The following is a 22,456-nucleotide window of genomic DNA, read 5'->3' on the forward strand; positions in this document are numbered from 1 at the left end:
GTGGGGAGCTCTAGGCTGTCCCCATAAGGCTCCAGGCATTTTTTTCCCTCTCATCTGCAGGATGATGTCGAAGTAGTGGCATATCTGAATGTGGGAGGCTTGGCCTGGGCCACTCCTGGTTCTGGCTATGGCGAGACTGACTGACCTCCTGCTAACAGTGAGCCCTGGGTGCTGCAGCAGACACCTGGAACCGGGAGCCAGGAAGATGCAAGCCCGCCCCCCAGTGGCCACCCGCCATAACTGCAGCCCAAAAACCCAGTCTCCACCCCACCCCCCCTACCCGCCCAGGCCTTAGGCACAATGTGGCCTGGCAGCACTAGCCAGGGCCTGGGCACCAACCCTTGGCTCCACAGGCCTCATGTGCCCAGGTGAAGGGGAGGTGCCAGTTCTACACAAGCAAAGAAGCATAAAGTGTTACACATGTGTATACATGCAGACAAACCTCTGCCCCTCATTCTGGTTTTAGAAATAAGGATACATGTTCGGTGAGGTCAAATAACTCATCCAAGGCCATTAAGCATAAGTGCAAGTCCTGGGCCAAGTCATGTCCACATGACACCAGGCCTCCACCTCAGTAACACAAAACAACTGAACTCTGCTGTGCTTTTACCTGCATTGCACATCAGAATTACCCTGGGGTCTCAGGAGTGCATGTTCATACCCTGAACTAAACCTACTAAATCCACACCCCTGGGCACAGGTAGGAAGGTGTCTTCAACTCACCTTCACAGTAAGATGGCTGTCTCTATGCCAGCAGCTGGGAACCAGAGGGCAGAATTTTCACTTCTGGGGAAGTCAAGGCCATGTTCAATCATTTCTGAGTTCCTTAGCACTGGCCCATGAAGTGGTTAATATTAGTTGGGAAAAGAATAAATGAACAAGTGAGTGAGTGAGGTCCCTTCCAGTTTGATAGTAAATGTATGACTCCTGCACACAAACACACAATGCTCTACATACATGCACAGACATGGGCACACACATGCAGACACACAGACACATATACACTCACAGACATTCATATGCCCACAGGGCAGAGGTGACACAGCCTGACAAACTCCAGGTGGCCCCAGCTGCCCAGCCCTCCCCTCCCCATACACTCGTGCACACCTCTTTCTTCAATGACCTGCATTTATTGCACACCCATTGGGTGCATGGCTAAGCCCCAGGCCCTGGGTCAGATACCTCTGGCCCCCAAGGGCCAGCTCCACTTAGGGGAGTTGCAGGCTCCACGGCTGGTTACAAGCATGGACATGGACCGGAGGAGGGGGCCTGACCGGGAGGCTGGAGAGGCAGGGCATCTGCCAGCAGGCGGTAGGCGGACAGCAGAGGCCCCTCTTGGCGAGCAGCCTGTGGGCACACTTGGCTGAACAGAGACAATGGTGGCTGCTCCTCCAGTCCAGCCTCCTTCCCACAAGAACAGCCACAGATCCCTGAGTGTCTGGAACCCCCACCCACCCTGAGAACAGGCTCAGCTGGGAGCAGCCAGAGGACAGCTCAAGGGGACTTCTCAGGGAGGGCAGGGGTGCAGAGGGGGCCAGGTGGCTCTGGGGGGAGGAGCTTTAAGGGATAGGGTGTGGGGGAGGGGTCTAGTCCTCCACCATGACCTTCAACTTTCCTCAGCTGCAGCTCCTGCCAAGTGAGCCCCAAGGCTCACTACCTCTTATCCTCAGCCTCCCCAGGGGTCTGAAACTCTTTCCTGGCCCTGGGGACATAAAAATCCCTTGTCCAGGGCTCCCCTGTAGCCCCTACTGCTTTGGGGCCATTGGCTCTGTTCTTTGATTGGCAGTTGGGCATGGGAGGCGGGGCACACTCCCTTGCCCAGGTACAGGGCCCACTGTGGGAAGAGGAGAGAGAGGCACAGGCCCAGCGTCAGTCAGCCTCCCTGAGTCCCAAGCCTGCCTGCCTGAAGGCTGCCTATCCCTGGCAGGGCCAGAGTGACCCTGTCCCCTCAGTTACAGGAGGCTGGCTGGGGTGTTCCAGGGTCTCTCCCAGTAGGCCGCCTGGTTCCCAGAGCAAGACCACCCCCAGGACATTACCACCCAGAGGGCTCTGCTGTCCTAGGCTCTCTCCATCCTGCTCTGATTCTAGAACAAGTGCTCAGCTGCCCCCAGGCTCAGGAAATGTGGCTACTCTGGATTTTGGAGGAGTGGAGAGTGATATGGGCCAAACTGTGGGAGTGGAGCCAAATCTCTGGCCTCTTTCCTCCCTCAGGAGTGGCCAGGGACTGGGGCAGCTAAGGACCTGCCACAGGGGTGCAGGCAGAGCAGTATTGGCAAAGCTCAGAGAGGGAATTGGGCTGTCCTCCAGCAGGGAAGGGAGGTGCCTCACCCCCCCATCATGGGACCACTGCAATGGGTTTCCTGGAGGGTTTCATCCCAGGTCCACCCCAGAGCAGGGGTCAAAGTCTGTGAGGTGACATGCTTCACAACTGGTGGCGGTTCCGCTTGGGGATAATCTTCCGGTAGGTTCTGCGCTCTGAGATGTTGCGCTTCACCTTGGCCGTGGTGGGGGCCTCGTCCTGGTGCAGAGATGGGCTTGAGTGGGACTTCTTCAGGCTGGGCTTGGGCTCCTGGGCACCTCCAGCTTCCCTCCCCAACTGCTCCTCCCACAGGTCCAGATCATCTGAGGGGCAGTGCAGACGGGTCACCAGCAGCTGCACGTACATCTCATAGCGTGTTTTCTGCAACACACAGGCACCCCCACCTTAGTACCACCTGACTCCAGGTGGGGAGGAGGCTGGAATCATGAGGGATAGACAATTCACATGTGTATAACTCTATGGCGGTAAAAACTTCTGCAGAAAGAGGGCTGGATCGACAGCTAGTGTCTGTATTGTGTCTGCAACCAGTGTTATCTGGACAGCATTATAGTAACACCAATCAGCCAAGCCCTCTTCTAACAGCCAGTACCACGTAGTGCTGTAACTAACATCTCCCAGACACCGAAAGACCTGGGACCCACCAGGTAGGCCTGAGGTCTGTGCAGCACTGCACACAAACAGCTCATGCCTGCACTGAACCCTCGTTCAGTCTGAACAGCATTCTAACAACTGGCATTTGGAGAGTGTCATGCTAATGGCCCGCCTCTGTTCAACACTCTAAGACCTCTGTAACTAGAACCTCCAGATATGGTTCCCAGTTTGCTCAGTGCTTTCCCACCCTCCAACCCATGAGGTCGTCACCTCAGCCTGGGAGGTTGGGTGGGGCACATGTCACTGTCCCTGCTTATAAAGAAGGAAAGGAGGCCTTGGGAGGGCCAGTGGCTGCTAAAGATCCTCCTGGTCAGTGGTAGGGAGGGGCTGGAATTCTGCAGGCAGACCTAGGTCCTGTCAGACACACCTGGGGCCTCTGGGAAGTGGTGTGCTCACAGCCCAGGATGCAACAACAAGCCAGAGGGACAACCAGGCAGGGAGAGGGCAGCATAGGGGCCCAGTGGCACAGCCAGCAGGAGACAGTGAAACTGGCTTCTGTGGTTTCTGGCTTTGGATCACCTCTGACCCCTCTGTTGTCACATTGCCCCTCACCTGCCCTTGATGTTTAGGTAATATAATGGGCAGCAACGTCAGGCCAAAGCAGAATTTTGGTAGGGGTTTGGGGGTTAAAACATTTCGTATTGACCATAGAGCTAATAAAAGTCATTCATTAGTTAAGATCACAAATGACTGGAGTAGCATCTAATTATCATAAATGACTAGAGTAGCATGTAATTTTATCAGATTTGGACAAGTTATTTGATCTTTCCATGCCTCAGTTTCCTATTCTATAAAATGAGGATCATAGTCCCTACTGCAGAGCTGTTAGTGATTTAGTAAGATAATCCATGCAAATAATACAAGATCCACAAACATAGCCTACATTTTCCCTTCAACTTAGGAAAAGCCAAATACACTCTCAGGAGAAAATAACTATAAAAACAACGTCCCCTAATAGTGTTTCAAACACGCGGCTGGTCTGTGATCCCAGAACACAAGAACACACACACCGCAAGTACATTTTGTTCAGACAGCACACAGGAACACCCGGCCAACCCTAAGACAGCGGAGCGGCGGCTGCAGTTCCAGACGCGGCCATGAGGGGGAAGGCCTCACCTCATGCTCCAGGTACTCCTTCCGCAGGCGGTATTCCTCCAGCTCTCGGCCTCGACTCCGCCGCTCAGGTAAGTTCCTCTGCAGATCCAGCAGGTCGTCGGAGGCAGCGTCCAGGCAGTTCTCATGAGATCGATGCTGCTCCTCCTAGTTGCGGGAGGCAGGCGGTGGGGGAAGTAATCCCGAGTTCCCCCTCCTTCCGGGCCCAGGTGCATAGCCCACTTCACCCACTCCGTCCCCAGAGCCAGATGTGCAGCTTCATCCCCTTCCCCTTCCCAGGCCAGGTGCGCAACCCAGCGCTTCCATCATCCCAGCTCTAGTCCTCCAGTCCGTGCACCCCCTCCTGCCACCTCACCCCACCCCCCACCCCCACCCCCGCCCGCTGTTCCCGCTCCTCCCTGCAGCCTTACCAGGGAGCTCTGGGAGGGACCTACGGGCAGGATGGGCCGCACAAACCGGCGCTGGGAGCCCACGGCGGCCGGGAATGGAGGCGCGGAGTGCACAGCGGCTGCCAGGTTGATGCGCATAATCCAGGAGCTCATCTCCTTGGCGGTGCTGAGGGCAGAGAGGCCGAGCGTGGGTCCTGTGGCCCACCCCGCCCCCACCTCCTGTGTGCTCACAGCAGTCCAGCAGCTCAGGGCTCAGCCTCACAGAGCCAGAAGCCCTGCGGCTAGCAGAATGATTGACCTCTGCCAGTGGTTTCTCATTCATCAAAGGGGAAAATCCGGGAAAGGAAAGAATTTTATATCAAATGCCAAAAAAAAAAAAAAATCATGTTAGTGACTTTTTGGAATCCTTTGTTCAGAACCAGGAGGCAGCTCTGGACTTAAAAGCCCCTGCTTCTGTGCATGCAGCCCTAGACCCCTTCCAGCTGTGCATCTAAGGTTTGCTGGTCAAGTTGGCAGCTCCTATCAGGGCAGGGCCAGCAGCCACTAGAGGTAGCCAGGGCTCAGGGGACAGGAAGCTGGGGCCCTTCTGCTTGTCCTCCACCACAGACTCACGGTGCCTGGAAGAGGTAGAGGCGCCAGTCGGCAGTCCGCAGCTGGAAGACATGTGGCTTCTTGGTGTAATGGGTGGCTGGCGTGGCCAGAGAGTGGTGTACTCCGACAGGCTCATCCACCATCTGCCCCATCAAGCTCTCCCCCTCAGGGCCATGGTCCTCTCCCTGCCACAGGGCACAGTGGCTCAGAAAAGAGATTTCCACAAGCTGCCCACCATTCCAACCATTCTGGGCATTTCCTTGTCCCACCTACCTCCCCACCCCAACCCCCACTAGAGTGTGGAAACCCTTCCTACCTTCAGGAAGTAGAGGACCATCCCTCGAAGCAAAGTGTGGAACATCTTCCAGCCACGCTTACCCCATGGTGCTGCACAGGTGCAGAACACACAGGTGGGTGGGGGCACCCCACTCGGACACACTGAGACACACCCAGGCCCCCTCTCCTCACCCCTCACACCAGCTCCATTCTCCCCCCAAACCCCAAGTGAACATAAGCATGCAGAAGCATACACACACACAAACCACACACAGTCACAAACGGGCACATACCCATGTCTCACACACAGGCAGTCACACATGGAAACCAAAACAGATTAGAACTATTGACAACAAATTCAGAACATCACCTCTCCAGACACACCCACCCAACTCAGACAACACAGCCCCAACTCAGACAGATTTCTGGTCCCTGAAAGATGATCTCGACTTTAGGAACCCTTCCAGAGGCACCAGGCTCAAGCCCTTGGGCAGGAGAGGGCCTGCTGCCCCGCGGTGCCCCTAGCCTTGCATAGGGCCTGTGGAGTGCTAGTTCCCTGGCTGGTGCCCATCTGATCTGGGATTCCTGCTCTGGTCACATTGCTGCCCTACTCTAAAATTCCACCCATCCGAGAAGGATGCCCCAATGTAGAACTGGGCAATTTGCTCCAAATGCATCTCCCACCATTCTCTTTCACACACCCCATGTTTGGAACAAACTATGCCTGCTCCTTTCTCGGGGCGGGGGGGGGGGGGAGCGAAGGCGCCCTCTGCCGAACTTCAAATACCCAGACTTCCAAGGTTCAGCTCAGATATCATCATTTCCCAGGAGTTTTAACCCTCCTGTCTCCCACATCCCACCCACAACACAAAACTCCAACCCTTGCCCTCCTCCACATCCCACACTTGATCTAGTCCTCCCTATACCACTCTGATACTGACGTGCTTGTCTGATTTCTGCCTTAGCACAGGGGCTCTGGGGGCAGGATATGAGGTCCCTCTTGTGTCTTACACAGTACCCGGCCCACAGCCACCGTCAAGGAAGGAATGTGAGCTGCCTGTCCTCAACCTGTGCACATGTGAGCATGTGTCCTGAGCAGAGCCACTCCGCACACCCCCACAGACAGAGACCCCGCAGAGCAGCAGATACCCACTCTTCTTGCCGTCCACATCGTGATGCATCTTTCGAGCCAGGATGCCGTGCTTGTAGGTGGGCACCGTGGGGTCCTGGGCCAGCTGGAGGAAGGGGTTGATCATCTTGCTGACGAGGGGTGATGGAAGGGTCTTCTCGGGTATGGCTGTATCTTCTTCGTCCCTGAACAGAGAGACTGAATCAGGCAGAGGTCACCAGAAAGCACCCATTGCCCCAGCACTTCTATCCTTTCTCTCTCACTGGGGAGCCACACCTCAGGACACCCCAAAAGGAGTCCTTCAAAGCCAGCCCACCAGTTCTTGTCATCCCCAAGTCCCCTGCCTCTGGCTCCTCCAGGTTTTACCTGGGCCTATCCACCCTCTCAGACTGGTCCTGGGCCCTAAAGTTGTCCCTATTTCAGGTGGGCTGTGGGTAGGGGAAGGGCAGGCCCAGAGGTAAGGGAGGGCTGCGGGGAGGGGAGGGTGCTTTCACTTACATGGCCCACTCAAGCTTCTCACTTCGGATAGACCAGTACAGAGCCTGGAACAGAGGCAGGGGGAGGAGCTCATCCACACATCCGTGCACACATGCACACGTGCAACCACTTACGGGGCATTCACCATGTGCCGGACATGCTAGAAACTAGAGACGAGGTGACCACAGCTGTCCTAGTCCCTGCCTGAGCTCAGCGAGGCCTGAACTTGTTATCTCCAAGGGAAATGAATCATCCACATACCATCCTGCCCACAGGGAGCTGGCAGAGCAGGACTGGCTGACTGATAGGGCCAATAACTGCAGTGACTGAATGAATAAGTGAGATGCCGAACTTTGAAATGATGCAATGAAGAGTATTCATGTAGATGCATCCTGTCAGCTTTGTGTAGCCCTGGGCACACCTACAGATGCCTGGCACACAGTAAGTGTTCACTGACTAGACACAGGAACACATGCTCTAATTGCTAATGAAGAGCACGCTGTGCACCAGACCCCATGCCCAGCACCTGACAGACTTGACGTCATCGTGATAACAGCACTGCAAGTGGTTCTACCTCAGGAGGAACCTGAGTTGGCCACGGTTTAAGTTGTACAAGAGAAGAATTCAGACCCTGGAGCACCTGGTTACTGGCTCTAGACTTTTTGTTCTTGACATTTTCTTCCTGATATTATTCACTCGCAGAACCAAAAGCCAGTGCTTCTCAGGTTTCCCAGGCCTAGGAATCACCTGTAAGCTTAATGACCCTTTTACGGGCCCCAGCCCCAGAAGTCTGGTTCAGTAGGTCCGGGGTGGGGGCTGGGAATTTACACAAGCTAACAAATCCCACGGTGACACTTCAGTCCCTTCAGTAAACAGGCCCTGTCCTCTGAAGGATATGTGGTCAGGGCCAGACCCCTTGGGACAAGGAACCAGGCTCCAGGCCCCAAGCAGGGAGTCGTCCTGTGAGCAGCTCCTTGTACCTCACCTTCAGCAGCTCCTTGGGGAAGTTTCCACCATCCTGCAGGCCATTCAGGTTGGTAATGAATTCCTGACAGCTCATGCTCTTCCCAATGTTCTGTGGCCATGGAGAGAAGTGGGACAGCTGGCATCCCCCACCCCACCACCACCCAATAGGAAAATGCCCAGCCAGCCACTCTGGGACCTTCCCCAGTTCCCCAGGGCCTTTCCTGGTCCCATCCCATGCCTCTGGTCTCAACTCCCCCCTTCTAGTCCCCTGCCTCAGGTCCCACAGGTGCTCTCCCCAGTCACTCACCTGTCCATGCAAGTCTGTGTTCAGGAGCATGATGGCACAGGTCAAGGTGTGTACGGAATCTGCCTCAGAGGGGGTGGGGGGAGAAAGCGCTGGAGCCAAATTCTGCTTTCCCTCTGCCCACACTGGGTGGGTGACCTTCAAATGTTTCTGGTTCTCCACAGTCCCCCAAACATACTCCCACCAGCTGCCACCCAGGGACTCCCGAGCAGGCCCAAGGACATTCAAAGCCACTGTCCCTGGCACCCCAGAGCCCCCTGCCCTCCTACCCACTGAGGAGAAGAGCCCAGGGTTGCAGTGATGGAAGCGTCTGGAGAACTGGTACAGGACTCGCTCCCGCTCCTGGGTCTCCCCACTGAGCACCAGGGCCTGGAGGAAGCCCCTGTGGGGAGGGCCAGAATCAGGACAGTGTCCATGCTGGACACCCGCAGTCCCCAGAGCTCAGGCCAGATTCCAGCCCTGGCCATCCCTCCTCCCAGTAAAGGGCCTAGGGCATTACCGGAGGGCACGGTCCAGGCTCTGGCCACCAAACTGGAAGAAGGACAGGTACTCCTGAGCCACAGCCCTGCTGAAGTCATTACTGTGGAGGGAAGTGGGAATAAAGTCTGGGCTGGGGTCTCCGCAGGGGGCCACAGGTGCAGAAGGAACCCAGGGCCTGCTCACACCCCGGGGTCTGAGAAGTGGTGCTGGAGGCCCCGAGCAAGGCAAAGGCCCAGCCAGCTGGACCTGGGGTCCAGAGAGGGCAAGGGGCAGCCAGGGCCTTGTCTATACTGGCACCCCACCTCATGCTGGGTGGGAGGGACCGTGTAGTTGGGACAGAGAGACAAAGTGGCAGGTCCAATGGCTCTAAGCTGGGTCAAGGGTATGGAGAATTGATGACACCAGTGTGACAGAGGAAGAGGAAGACATGGAGAGGGTACAAGCAGGGGTGCAACCAGAAACAATGGGGTGAGAGGTCAACAGCGGGCTGGAGGGCAGCAGCAATGGGTAGGGTGGCCAGTGGAGCAAGCCTGTCCTGCCTCTCCCTAGAGCCTCTTGGCTTAGGCTCAGAGTCACTTACTTCTTCTGCAGGTGCACAGCGACTTCTGACTTTCGGAAACCCTCCAGGTGATAGAGGCGGGAAGCCAGGTCCCAAGCCAGCTTGTCGGTCCTGACACCATTAGTCAGCTTGTCTGCAGCCTGTGGCCTCTGGCCCTCCTCTGGGGGCTTCACTTGGGGCATGGCGCCCTCAGGAAGCCTGGAGGAGCCCTCAGAGTGCCTGCCCCTTCCCCACCCTCCAGCTCCAGCTTCACGGCTAGACCTGGAAGTGAGAAAGGTGCTTGGATGAGGCAAGAATAGGAAGCCAGACTAGCTTTAGGAATGGCGAAGTCTGGGGAGCCAGGTGGTTTTGTCTCTCCTTGGTACCATGGTAAAGAAAGGCTTTACCACGGGAGATGGGGCGGTGACCTGTTATGAGTGAGCGCAGGCCAGCAATCCCCACCGCCAGACTCAGAAGGACACTCGGAACGTCCGAAGTCACCACATCCCATCTCTACCCGACTCTTCTGTTTCCCCCGAAACATCACAGCTCAGCATGGGATATCCTCAATGGTCTGACTGCTTATTAGCCAAGTTCCCACAGTGAGGGATATTGCACAGGGAAGCAGAACTCATCATTACATGAAAATTTCATTGATAAACTACCTCTCTGGCCTGACAGGGTCAGTGTCTTTGCTGGTTACTTCTCACAGCATCCTGAGGCTTAGACATGCCCAGCAGGGCAGGTCAAACATAATGGAAACCAACTGAAAAGTACAATTACAAATCCTACCGAAAACCCTAGGATTTCATGAAGTCAGTGATGTGGGAAAACTCCAGGAATCACACAGAGAGGAGCTGGGAGAGTTAGTCCAGTAAACAACTGAAGAGCAGGAAATAAAAATGACACACGTACCCCATCTAAAGAGAACTACCTAAGTAATCAGCTGATGAAGCCCTAAAATACTTTTACAAAAATGACCTCATCAATTACTGTCATTCCTAAAATGATATGTAGGTGGAGACACTTTGCAAATATAAATTATCATGAGATTATATATTTTAAATGATTGAATTGTATCTTAATAGAGCCGTTAGTAAATTAAAAAATAAATAAAAGAAAATAAACCTCTTTGACCTCACTGTGAAAGTCAGGTGTGAATGAAAGTCATCTATTGGACCCGCAAGCTTGTGCCAGGAAAATTGAACCTCTTATATGGTGTTAAATATAAAATTAAATAAACTTACTTATGGACTATTTAGTATTACTTGTCAGGAAAGGCCCCAATTAAACCTTTCATTATTTCCTGCAAAAGCATGGTTCTCATTTTAAATGGATTTATTTATTTTATTTTGGGCTGAGGTAACATTAAATTCGGTATGGTGAACCCTCTCTGTGTAGATACTGAGAGACCCCTCTGATCACCCAGCCTCTGAGCACCTCCAGGGACAGCAGAGTTTTCCAGATGCATGAGGGGCCTGGCTCTTTGACCCTGATACTGATGGGTTCTGTGGCCATCACCCAGGGACATGGAGATGGGAGTGGGGCTGACTCTGCAGCCAGTACAACTTCAGGTCCATGACCTGAACTGTCACTGGTCTCTTCAACGTGCCCCCTCATCAGCTAACCTGAGAACAAAGCCCTTTCCTGAGTGGAGACCTCAGGGGCAGATGTCTTCATGCAGCACTCACAGGGGCAGAACTAGGCTGGTTTCCCACCTGGCCTGTTCCCACCTCTGGCCACAGTTCTGGGGATACTCTGTCCTGCGCTGGGCCCCAGGCCCATTCCCTTGGTCCTATGCAAACCCCGCCTTGGTACTTGCTCTAGCTTTGCTTTCCCTGTGACCAGAGCCAGCTCCCTGGCCCAGGCTCCTAGACAGGTTTCTCCCAGGCGCCTCCTCAAATTCAAAGCATGTGTAAAACCACATTGCATGCTCTGACCTCCCATGCTACAACCTTACATAGCACAACTCCCATCTCTCTGGGCACATGGCCCTCGTCAGGTTTCCTGGACACTGCCCCTGCCTCACCTGCTGTCCAGCCTTGGACAGGTCTCTCAGGGTCCTGATTTGACACACTCAAATTCTCCCCATATGGATGACTATCTGCTCTTTGGTTTCTGGAGCATTCAAACCCTCCTATCTTCCTCAAAACCCTACCCGTGTCTGGGCATATAATCCTGGCTTAACTGACATCAGTGTGCTAAATCCCAGGAGGCACTCCTCAGGCTCCCAGATCAGGGTACTCCTACTTACCCACCCCACACGTACCCTCCGGAAGAAGGCAGGTGAGCCTCGGGCTGGACAGCTCCGGTCTTGATGGTGCCAGCGGGGCCCTCACTCTTCACTTCCTCCCCGGGGTCTGGGGTTTCTCCAACCTCCTCTCTCTCCAAGGAACATGGTGTTGCCCCATCTGTCCCCAGGAGTGAAGGGCAGGACGCCTCTAATGTCCACATGGGGAAGATACTGCTGGTGTGGCCGCTCTGGGGCAGAGGGCTGCCTTCCCGGGAAGACACAGGACTGGGCCTGGGACCAGGACCTTTGCTCTCAGACTCAGGGCTGCTGGGCTCTGGCGAAGAGGCTGGGCCCCACCAGGGGCCAGGGGCCGGAGTGCAGGGAGCAGGCTGCTGGGGAGACTCAGCATGTCTATCACCTGAGAAAGAGCAGTAGAGAGCTGGCAAGGGGGCGAACTGAGCTGCAGGCTGAGGGCCAAGGCACCTGGCAGAGCCAGGCCAGCCCTCTGCCGCCTCCCCAGTCTCCCTCCCTGGGGCTCTTCCCTGCAGCTGCGCAGCACATCTGGCCCCTCCTTTGGGCAGTGACCTCCCATGTGCAGAGGCAGAGGACAGAGGGCCCCCAGGACTCCAGCCCTAGGGCTCAGGACCGATAAGCCACTAAGACACAGGCATCAAACATGCTGGGTCTCTTGTACATTTGTTCATTTACTCTATGGGATGGATAATTAAAACCCATGGCCCTGATGATGTCACAGAGGCAGCAGCAGGATTTAACCCCAAATCTGTCTGGCTTCAACATGGTACAATAGGACCCTTAATGATCCCCATGGATCCAAGAATGACCTTTGTCCCATTCCAAATGCCAAAGCCTCCCACCACTCAATGTCCCAGATCTCACACTGGGTCTCACCTCTGTCCTGGGAGATAAGAGGCACCTGGGGCCAGGAAGTACGATGTTCAGTCTGCCAGCCCTCAGGACTGGACAGGGCCTATTGAGAGGCACAGGGCATTCATGAGCCCTGGAGGCCCTAGAGGTGAAAAGGGAGCCCAGGCAGGGAGAGGGGGGAAGGAGGGAGAGGAGAATGACTATGACTTACAGAGCACCCCCTCCCTGCTGTCCTCCCACCCAGCCTGGGCCTGCGTTCAGAGGAGGAACCCTGGATGGGAGAAGACCTACATCCTAGAAGTGTGGCACTGAGCCCTGGAAACCACTGGGTTCACATTCCTCCTTTACAGATGGAGAGGGTGAGGCACAGAGAGGGGAGGTTACTTGCCGGAGCTTGCACAGGATGGGTAGTGGGGCTAGGGTCAGATCTGATATATCTTGTTTCCCAGGTCAATCTTTTGTCCACACAGGATGCTGCAGGATCAAGAATGTCCACCAGAGAAGTCTTAGAGAAGAAGAGGAGAGGAGAGCGGTTTGACCTGGGGAAACTGTTCCTAGGGCCTTCCCACACCCCACACAGCCTCCAGGGCCCCCAGGTCCACAACCGCTGACTTCTAACCTTCCTTGCCTGGCGTCCTCCCTCCATGGTCCTCCAGGTGGCCCTGCCTCCTGCAGCACCAGCCCAAGGAGGGGCTGTGTTATAGGAAGGACAACAGCTGCCAGGCACTGGGCAGGGTCTGCCATCCCAGGTGGGAACACACTGCAAGCTCCAAGGATGAGGACAGGGCTCCCAGGCTTTCCTCTGATGACCCCAAGGGCCCTAGAGCCAGAAAGCCCGCCCACAGTGGGACCCCAGCCTGTGGGGGAGGGGCAGCACTCAGCAGCCCCTCTGCTCTCTGGGATCCAAGAGATTAGAGCCACAGCCCTGCTCTGCCATCTGAAGGTTTCTTATCTCTGCAGCAGAGGCCTCTGCCATTGTCATATAGGCCTGATCTATTGACAAGGCACAGGGAGGGAAAATGAAAGATGATGAGCTAAAAGTAACAAAATGCTAAAATCTCTAAGAAAAGAGAGGACAGGACTCTAACAGAACTGTCCTGTCAGGTGCAGAGGTCGCCCTTGGCAGCTGACCCTGGCAGTTACAGTTGGGAATGTGCTGGAGGTGGGAGGGGCAGAGTCTGAGAATGGCCAGGAACAGGCTGCCCCTGGAGGAGCTACCGTTCCACAGTGTGTCCAGACACCACCCTCCGTCAGAACTGGTGAGGGGAGGAGACACTGGATGTAATGCCCATCATGTTCAGGTGACATCATGGCACCAATGAAATTTCCCATATTTCTAAAGGCCACACTGTTACATTATTCCAGGGTTCCCAAAGGCCCTGGCATCTGAAGAGTGTTCTGGGCCCTGGGACTGCAGAGTAAGGCCCGTCCTTCCATGTCCCCACACAGCTCTGTGTCAGTTCCCAGGGCCTGGCTTACCTCGCTCTCCCCTAGGCCAGGAGGTGCTGCGGGAGCTCGGTGGGTAGTGTCCAGAGCCGCCCAGGAGGAGGGGTGTGGTTTGTAGGTGGGCACAGGGAATGGAGGTGTGGTGTGCCCGCTGCAATCAGCCATGCTGTCCCCTGAGTCTGGCTCATCTCCCAGCACCTCCAGCACCCTGCCTCCAGGAAGAGAAGGCCCCAGGGTCTGTGGGCTCTCAGGCCTCTCATCAGTGCAGGAGTCTGGGAACCCCCAGCAAAAGTGCTCTCCAGGAGCACTGGTGTCCGAGCATGGGCTCTCCAGGAAGAGGGGGTTATTAAAGAACACGCTTTCCTCCTCAGCGCCCCACTCTGGGGAGGAGCCTGGTGTCTCCTCCCCTGGCCACCCTGAGGCCTGGTTCTCTCCTTCAGGTCTGCTGCTGTCTTCCCCAGGGGCTTCTTCCAGGGGTGGGCTGGGGTGGAGGCCCGAGACCAGGGGGCTCACCAGGCTGGAGGAGAAAGCGGGGAGGCCTGTAGGGGCCCTGGGGATGCAGGACCTCAGCTCGGCTCTGAGCTCCTCAGTCTTCTCCAGCTCCTCCTCCAGGTCTAGGACACACATCTGGGCCTGCAGGATGCTGGCCCAGAACACCACTTGGGTTGATGTGCTCTGGCTCTGCCTTGGGCTCCCCTGGGAAGATCGGCTCCCCAGGCCTTCGGGCTCTGCGCTGGAGCCCCTGGGAGGAGCATCCTGCCTTGTGGAATCAGAAGGGTCAGATGCCCAGGTCTGTTCCTGAAAAGGTCTGGCTGGGTCCAGACGGCTGCATGTTTCTCTCGGGTGCACTCCTGGGTGGGGCTGCACATCGTCTCCCAGATAGATGTTGAGAACTTCTGTGGGTTTGGGGTGTTCAGGGAGTCTTTCGTCGCCCATCATCCACAGAATGCAAGTGTGCAGGAGCCCCCAGAAGGGTCCACCTTCACCGTCTCATCGTGCAGATTAGAGGGAGTGTTGGCCACAGGGGCAATGGGAACCCACTCTGCCCTGGAAGTGTCCAAAGCAAACGCAGGTCAGCAAAGGGCTTGCAGCTGGGAGCCCCTGACGCGTCCACAGCCCCAGCCGGGGTGCACTGCCCTCCACAGCGATGTGCGAGAGGAGTGCACCACGGATGCCTTCTGACCCTGCCACCTCTACCGCTTACTTCAAAGACACCCATCTGTAGGCTGAAGGTGGCCTGAGTGGCTCAGCTGAAAAATATGCACTGGCCGAATCAGACCCTCCTCTCAGGCATCTAGACTGGCGAATGGAGAGGGGGTTGGCAGCAGAAGATGGAAATGCCTCAAAACAGCATGAAATCAGTGGCAAGCCAACACCACACAGAAACCAAAGCAGGCAGCAGCCAGATACACAGACTGAAGCTGAAAAAAATGGAACAGAATCTCTCACGAGAGAAGCCACAGCCTGCCTTATGTCCACTCCCTGAGGCTCCTGTCTTTGGGGCCTGCATCCTTTGCGAGATTGGCTGGCTGGTCTTCATTTACAGCTGAGCAGCTTGGCTAGGTGCATAGGTGGAAGCAGGTTCAGGCATCCACTAAGCTCTAAGCTGGGTCTGGGCTCCTGGGGAGTGGATGCTTCCCCCACCAGGCAGACCAGGCTGCCTGCAGAGGAGAGGGAGGCCAGGGACACGTGGCCGTGTCCGCCTGGGCTGCACCACACCTGCTCAGAGCTGCCCTGTGCATCTGCCACACAAGCCACAGCAGTGCTAGAGCTAGAGGGAAGGCCTCATCTGTTGCAGCCTAAGTTTCAGAGCTGTGAGGGGAGGGGCTGCTTCTTCAGAACAACTGGTTTGTTCTGCTCTCCTGGCCACTGAGAGGCTCGTAACTGGACTGTCTCCAGCTTGCGCTGACTCTCAGAAGAGAGTGGGAGATGAAGCACACAGGCCCTCATGTCACGCAATTCCAGCACGAATGCACCCTGACCTCATCTTCTCTTACTTTCCCTTCGCCTCAGACCCCTCACTCATGTATCGCTACCTTGAAGAGTGCGTGTGCCTCTAGTCTGTATTGAAACATTTGGTGGAACGAGTGTATACATACACAGAAATATATGCACACATGCTCACAACCTCCAACTGTGTGTGACTCACCCCCTCGATGTCCCACCTTACACATCCCATAAATGGGAGCCCAGAGCTAGAAAACCAAAGTCAAATGCGGTCCTGTCACTGAAGGCTCCCTAGAAGCCACAGTTTGGGCTGTGCCTCTTGCAGGAGGATGCCTGAGGGAGATGAGATGGGACCGCCACAAATTTCAGTTTCTTATTCTTCTTGAAACCATCCTCCCTCAAAAACAGAGTTCCTTTCTGGGTTTCCACCTCTCCCTCTGTCCCGACCCCATACTCCTCACTTAGCTAGAATATGTAATTGGAGGGTGATGGTCTCAGGATTCTGAAGTTTCAGCCCCGGGAAAGGCCCCCATCCAGCCTCAGGGCCCACTTGTCAGCGGGTTCTCAGTCACGGCCCCTCCAATACACTGTGACCTCCCATTTCTCATTCTTAGTTGTGTGTTCCATGCTCTGAATCAAACTCACTGGAACTGCTTTGCCTTTCCCTTGTCTCCGGGGGCCTCCCAATCTTTTAGCTCAGTCTTCAGTGGTCGTTCCAGGCCTTTCTCTCCACCCCACACCCCTCTCCCAAGCTACCAGCTGAGGAGTCACAGGGTTTGCTCCTGAAGCCCTGGCTACCCTGCTCTCCAAGCGGTGGTCATTTTTTACTCTCTGTCCTCTCAGGATGAGAGACCTACTGTGACCCTAGGCCCAAGAAGGCAGGAGGAGTGAGCCTCAGGACCCACGGTCTGCACTTGGGTGGCCCCTCAGGACTCCCTCCCCGGGCCCACCTGGTGGGGAGTGACTATGAGGGAGCAGGAGGTGGAACAACCCTAGTGCAGCCTCCTGAGCACGGGAAACTCTAAGAATACATATCTGATTTAGGGGAGGGGGCAGACAGAGGGGAAGAGAAAAGAGAAGAGTACCTGGTTTACAGGGACCTGAATGTGGGCATCCCCAGCACCCTTCCCAGGCCCCCTGGCCTCTCCCTCCCTTCCAAAGCCTATTTGTCACCCCTGCAACTGAATGTGTCCAGCTTTGGGAGTTCCTGCTGGCACCAGAGCCTTTTGCCTTAAGGACATCATATCTCTGCTGTTACTAGTGGGCTCACTTGACAGGAAAAGTTTAAATGCCAGCAACGAATGGAGATGGTGGGCAGAGTGAGTGAAGGGTGTCCTGCAACATTTTATATGTCCATCTTTGCAAACTTGTACTTATAAATAAGTATGTACATGTACACAAGCAGCCACACAGGCCAACGTCAATTCTATGCTAGATGCTGGATTTGCAACTCCCGAAGAAAGCAGGTGTTCCCCAAGAAATTCCAAGCAAAAAGATCCCGAGTTGTGGGGCCTGAGAGGTCTGCAGGGCTTGGGAGAGGTGGAGTGAGCCTGGGGATGGGGGAGCCCAAGGCCATGGGAGGAGAAACAGAGAGATAGACAGAGTGGCAAACAGATTGACAGCAGTTGGTGGGAGACAAGTATGCAGCTTGATGGGGTCCTGACTCTGAACCAAGGAAATTCAGCCTGCTACATGCCACCCCCCACAGAGCACTTACCCCAGTTCGCAATCTCGTTTCCTCCCTTCCCAGAATGTAAGTGCCATGAAGGCAGGTTCTGGCTCAGAGCGTCTCCCTAGGGACACGCTGGGTGACTGATTCACTTCGGCAATTGCTGATGTTATGCTCACTCCCACCTACAAAGTTCAGGGTGAGGGTATATGGTTGTGCTTCAGTTCAAGTGGGTTAGAAAAGTAAAGTTTGGTGTCGACTAAGAAGTTCAGGACCACCTGCGAAACACGGGGTTACAGAGCCCTGAGTGGCAGGGCTGACCCATTTAGCAAGTAAGTACATAGGGCGCCCATCCCTCCATTCCCAATATTTGGGATATACTTGTACTAAAATATTGTTCATTGTTTATCTGAAACACCAACATAAGCAGGCATCCTGTGCTTCACCTGGCAACCCTGTCCACAGGGCAGTGCCAGGACTGCATGGAGCCCTGCCTGTGTCAGCTGCCCCGAGCTTCACCATGAGCACCCATCAGCCGCTCGGCGAACAGGACAAGCTATAAGATCTATCTCCTCCCACTAATGGAGAAGCCAAGTTTTAGAAACACGAAGGGAGCTCAGCAGGGAGATGGGATCGGACTCTCTTGACATCACTATCTTTGCACCACCAACTGACTCCCTTGGACATTCACAAAACCCTGTGAGCGGTCACCCATTCATCTGTTCCCAGTGCCCAGAGCAAGGCCTGCTGGGCTCAGGTGGCCACGCTCCAGAGGTGTCTGTGAGAATGAGAAGAGGGATGGCACAGTGGGAGGGAGGGGCAGATCTTCAACAAACTCACAGGAGGCCTGGTGGGCCCGAGCTGAGAGGAGAGTCAGCTTCATGTGACCTTATATCCTGAGGGCCAGGCTGCCCAAGAGCCAACTACATCCTGCCAAGAAGCCCAGGGTTAGGGAGGACCTGTCCCTGATGCTCCTGCTGGGCCAGTAGCTAGCATGCTCATGTGTGTCCCCAGCTCCCAGGGCAGCTGGACAGGGAGACTGGAGGACCCACAGTCTTCTTGTCTGTGCCCTCTGCCTGTGGAAGGGACTCTGCAATTGAGTTTATGAAATATCTATCATCTATCTACCTATCTATCATCTATTATTTTATCTGTTATCTATTATCTATCTTTCCATTACCTATCTATTACCTAGCTATCTAACCCTGGCTGGTTTGGCTTAGTGGATTGAGCGTCGGCCTGCGAGCTAAGTGTCGCTGGTTCGATCTTCCAGTCAGGGTACATCAGAGAAGGAAAACTCTGATTCCAAAAAACCGCCGCTGCCTTGCGGCATACCTCTTCAGGGGAAGGCTAGGGGAGTAAACCCTGACAGAAAATCCGGAGCCGGAGTCCCTAAGGCGGTTTGACGTTGTAGTCAACACCGGCAACTCCTGCGGCGCACCTGAAGCCAAGCTGTATTGACTCCGTCTTTCCCTTGGACCCTTCAGCTGCGAAGAGAGGGGGGGTCTGCTGCATGGGCAACAGCAGACCCTCCATATCACCCTGCCCAGGCTCTGTAGCTTCAGCTTCACTGGAGAGGACACTCCAACGTCATCGCAAGATGTCGATTCAACACGGGAGGAGACAGATACCGTGTCACTCCCGAGTTGGACTGCACAGCCATTCTCGGCGGTGCAGATAGACTCTTAAGAAGCTACACCATCGTCTCTCGAGACGGACGGCTGCCGACGACCTAGCTATCCATTATCTATTCATCCATCCATCCATTCTCTATCTGTCTAAGTCTTTATCTCTATCTGCCCCCCCTTTCTTCCCTCTTTTTTAAATTTCTCCCCCCTGAATGGAGGAGTGGAATGACCTCAGGGGTGGCGTGACTTATGGCCATCGAAGCAGTCCCACCAGTCACCTGGGTCAGAGCAGCCTGACCCAGCAAAAGTCAAGGGTCAAGCAGAGATGGCCAGCCTGTTTTGGGAGGCAGCATAGCACCTCTCAGGCAGAGGTGGCCTGGTCTCTTGCATCTAGAATCTTTTCAGTTTACTTTTTTTCACCCCTGGCATTTAGTGAAATGTCTTGAAATGGCTCATCTCAGGTATCCTCAGAGCAAAGGAGGGAGAAAGTCTGCCACAGGCCTCAAAAGGTGGGTTTTGTTACCTCTAAAATAAAGTGGCCCTTCATTTGCCTAAGTATTGGGATGATAAGCTCTGGGAGAAGTGGAATGGCTGTTTGGAATCCAGGAAAATGCTTAAGCCCCAGAGACAGCAAAGGGGAGGGTGTAGAGGTAGAAAGAGGCAGCTGAATTCCTTTCAGGGAACTCCCATCTCGGGCGGTCTCTCTAGGAGAGCACTGCAGGGGCTACACCTGCACCCAGCTGATGGGGGTAAAAGACACAGAGACTGAGCTGGGAGACCAAGAGGATGTGGTGCCTCTGCACTCACTGCTGGCTCCACTGCACCCTGGGCTTCAAGGTAGTTTCATTTTGATGTTGGGACAGGAGGGAACCCAGTTACCTGGACTATGATTTTTGGGAGTAGGTTTGCCTTTCTCCCCTTGCTGGACACACAGCCCGCACTCTGCCTGCAGGAGGCTGGGCATAGCCTGCCCCGCGGAACGGTGACAGCCTGGCCATCCTGCACGCCTCACACCTGAGGTTCACAGGCTGGACTCAAAGCCTGACTACAGCGGATCAGCCACTGACTCTGGTGAGAAATGCCACCTGGCTCCTCATGTGTAAAATAAGAAAATATGGTGAAGTCAGCTGCTCCATAGATCTGCTTTAAAACAAGAATGGGCTTGAGTGTCATGCTGGGCCTAGGCCTGGGCCTGGGCCTGGGTCGGTGCTCAGAGGTACCATGTCCTGCCCATTTAACTGTGCTGTCCACTCAGAGAAGCAAAAAGAAACTGAGCAGCTGCCCCAAGAGCACGGGTGGCCAGCGGGCACACTTGCTCTCGGCCCCCCACCTCCGGAGCCAGCCCTGAATCTCCTTCTGGACTGGGTGTGTGTGCCTCTCGCCCTTTAAGCTCCCACTCAGCAAATGCTCCTTCTTTTTGCTCTGGAAGTTTTTTCCTTCCTATAGAAAAAGTAAGAGCGCCTGGCCTGTCCAGGGATTGAAGAAGTGACCAGTGCTGTCCCTGTGCAGCCCATGCAGGAACCCTGCAGCAATGTCCCAAGGGCAGGAGCCAAGGGCGGAGTCCTGTCTGGAGCTGCAGGACCAATGCCTCTGCCTGAACCTGGGGACTGAGCACCGTGAGCACCGTGAGCACCATGAGCCAAGTTTGGGGCAGACCATACTTCCTGCCTACACAAGGAGCACTCATGCAAATGTGCCAAGGGGGAGGCAGGGTGAGGGGCTCCAGGGGTGCTGAGGACCCAGAGATGGGAGCAACTAGGAGGAAGAATGAAAGGACAGAGAGGATGGGGCAGAGCACCGACAGGTCTCAGAGCAGCTGCTGCCTGGGAAGGGCAAGGAGCACTAGGAGAGCTCAGGCCTGGCTGGTTTCCTCGCCCTTTCTTGACCATCTCCTCCCACCTCCAACCTCCACAAACAGCTCGGCAACCAGGTTCTGATCCCTGAGCCAGGTGCTTTCTTATTTGTGGATGTCCAGGAGGCTGAGGAGAGAGGGGCTTGGGGCACATCCTTCAAACCTAGCCAAGGCCCAAAAGTCCTGAGGAGACTAATACTGGCTGATCACAGGTTGCCCTGCCTGGCCCTTCAGCAGAGGAGACTCCAACCACATCAAGTCAGACTCTAGAACTAGGGCAGTGTGCGGCATTCCTCCAGGAGGCTGCTGCACCCTGAGGCTACGGCTACACCTGGAAGACCCCGGAGTGCCCCACACAGGGACACTGAGAGAGACACAGCTTCTGCTGCCCATCAGGGCAACAGGAATGAACAGAGCTGACGAGGCAAACTGGCAGGTCTGGTCCCTGCCCCTAACCAGCTCCCTGGGAGCCCCCAAGAGCTGAGTCTGAACTGTTGCACCAACCACACCCAAAGCTGCCCTTGCCCCAAACCTCCGCCTGTCTGACCTCTTTCTCTCAAAGGTTGAGGAGTCAAGGCTTACTGGAAGCCTCAGGCCCCAAGAGCACCGACTGAACACCCAGACATAGCAGTCACCATGTACCCCAGGACCTTGCTTGCACCCCCCATTCACTACAGCAGACCCCAAAGGGTCCTGGTAGGGCTGGGGTAGAAAGTAGAGAAAGGGCCAGAATGGGTGGGAAGGGTGGCAGGGGGCAGGGGGATGGGAAGAGGAGGAAGGGGAAAAGTGGGGGTACAGCCCAGGGCAGGCCAACAGTGCCTTCCTTTCTGCCCACCTGCCCCAGCCACTGCCACCAGGGCACACATGACTCCTGAATGCCCTGCTCCCCTCGCTCTGCCCAGGCCCACCCCAAATGGGCCCACCTTGCTCACCTTCAAAGGACTCAGGAAAGGACCAGGGAGCCTGGCCCAGAGGAGCAGCTCCTGCTGCACAGTGTGTCCACCCCGTGAGCGGTGACTGCGGTGGCTGGAGCTTCCGACTTCCGCTCCCCTCACCCCCAGACATGCTCACCCCTCCCGCTCTGCTCCCAGCCTCCCCAGGGCTCCCCAGCTGCTCGCACCTCACACTTCCTGCCCACAAGACAGAAGCCTCCACTCCCAGGCCCAGGGCTTCACGGCCCCTTACCCACGCCACCCCTCCCCCTAGCAATGGTCCACAGAGAATCACACCCTTCTCCCTGCAGGGCCTGGGAGAGAGAAAGGGGAAGGTGCAGGCCCCGGACTGTGAACAGGCCCCACCCCTTCCTGCCTGTGGTTCTGTCCCCAGGTTCTCATCTCGGCCCAACTCTCAGTTCCCTGCAGGGCACACAGTGGGGCAAAGGAGGCCCTGTTGACCACTGTTCTCTTTTGTTTGTAACAATAGACATTTCAATTTTTGCCTCCTAATACAATTGTCTAGTAGTCAGTGTTCCCCAGCAGTGCCTCCATCATTCCTCTCACTTAAGAAGCATCACTATACCCAGCATATGGGAGGCAGGCTCAGAGTCACAAAGCCACCACCCA

General features: G+C 55.4%; 1 protein-coding gene across 4 annotated transcripts in view; it reads right to left on the bottom strand.

The window, feature by feature from the left end:
- Window positions 1–1,110: 1,110 nt before the first annotated feature.
- Window positions 1,111–22,456, bottom strand: part of PSD4 (pleckstrin and Sec7 domain containing 4) — a 32,693-nt gene continuing 11,347 nt past the window's right edge. The window contains exons 1-17 of one of the 4 annotated variants that reach the window (XM_090281716.1): window positions 21,827–21,924; window positions 13,832–14,845; window positions 12,741–12,857; window positions 12,377–12,455; window positions 11,504–11,885; window positions 9,277–9,516; window positions 8,716–8,796; window positions 8,486–8,598; window positions 8,220–8,233; window positions 7,932–8,021; window positions 6,968–7,011; window positions 6,494–6,654; window positions 5,381–5,451; window positions 5,086–5,249; window positions 4,495–4,639; window positions 4,088–4,231; window positions 1,111–2,680 (exon numbers count right to left, since the gene is read on the bottom strand). In XM_090281716.1, coding sequence (XP_090137842.1) covers window positions 2,423–2,680; window positions 4,088–4,231; window positions 4,495–4,639; window positions 5,086–5,249; window positions 5,381–5,451; window positions 6,494–6,654; window positions 6,968–7,011; window positions 7,932–8,021; window positions 8,220–8,233; window positions 8,486–8,598; window positions 8,716–8,796; window positions 9,277–9,516; window positions 11,504–11,885; window positions 12,377–12,455; window positions 12,741–12,857; window positions 13,832–14,737 — 3,009 coding nt within the window. In that variant the 5' untranslated portion in view covers window positions 14,738–14,845; window positions 21,827–21,924 and the 3' untranslated portion in view covers window positions 1,111–2,422. Of the gene's footprint in view, window positions 2,681–4,087; window positions 4,232–4,494; window positions 4,640–5,085; window positions 5,250–5,380; window positions 5,452–6,493; window positions 6,655–6,967; window positions 7,012–7,931; window positions 8,022–8,219; window positions 8,279–8,485; window positions 8,599–8,715; window positions 8,797–9,276; window positions 9,517–11,503; window positions 11,886–12,376; window positions 12,456–12,740; window positions 12,858–13,831; window positions 14,846–17,462; window positions 17,528–21,826; window positions 21,925–22,456 lie in introns of those variants that run through there. The other 3 variants (XM_090281713.1, XM_090281715.1, XM_090281714.1) reach the window with 3 other exon arrangements.

Source organism: Furipterus horrens, unplaced genomic scaffold (genome assembly GCF_987537825.1).
Source record: "Furipterus horrens unplaced genomic scaffold, mFurHor1.1.pri manual_scaffold_6, whole genome shotgun sequence".
Lineage (NCBI taxonomy): Eukaryota > Metazoa > Chordata > Mammalia > Chiroptera > Furipteridae > Furipterus > Furipterus horrens.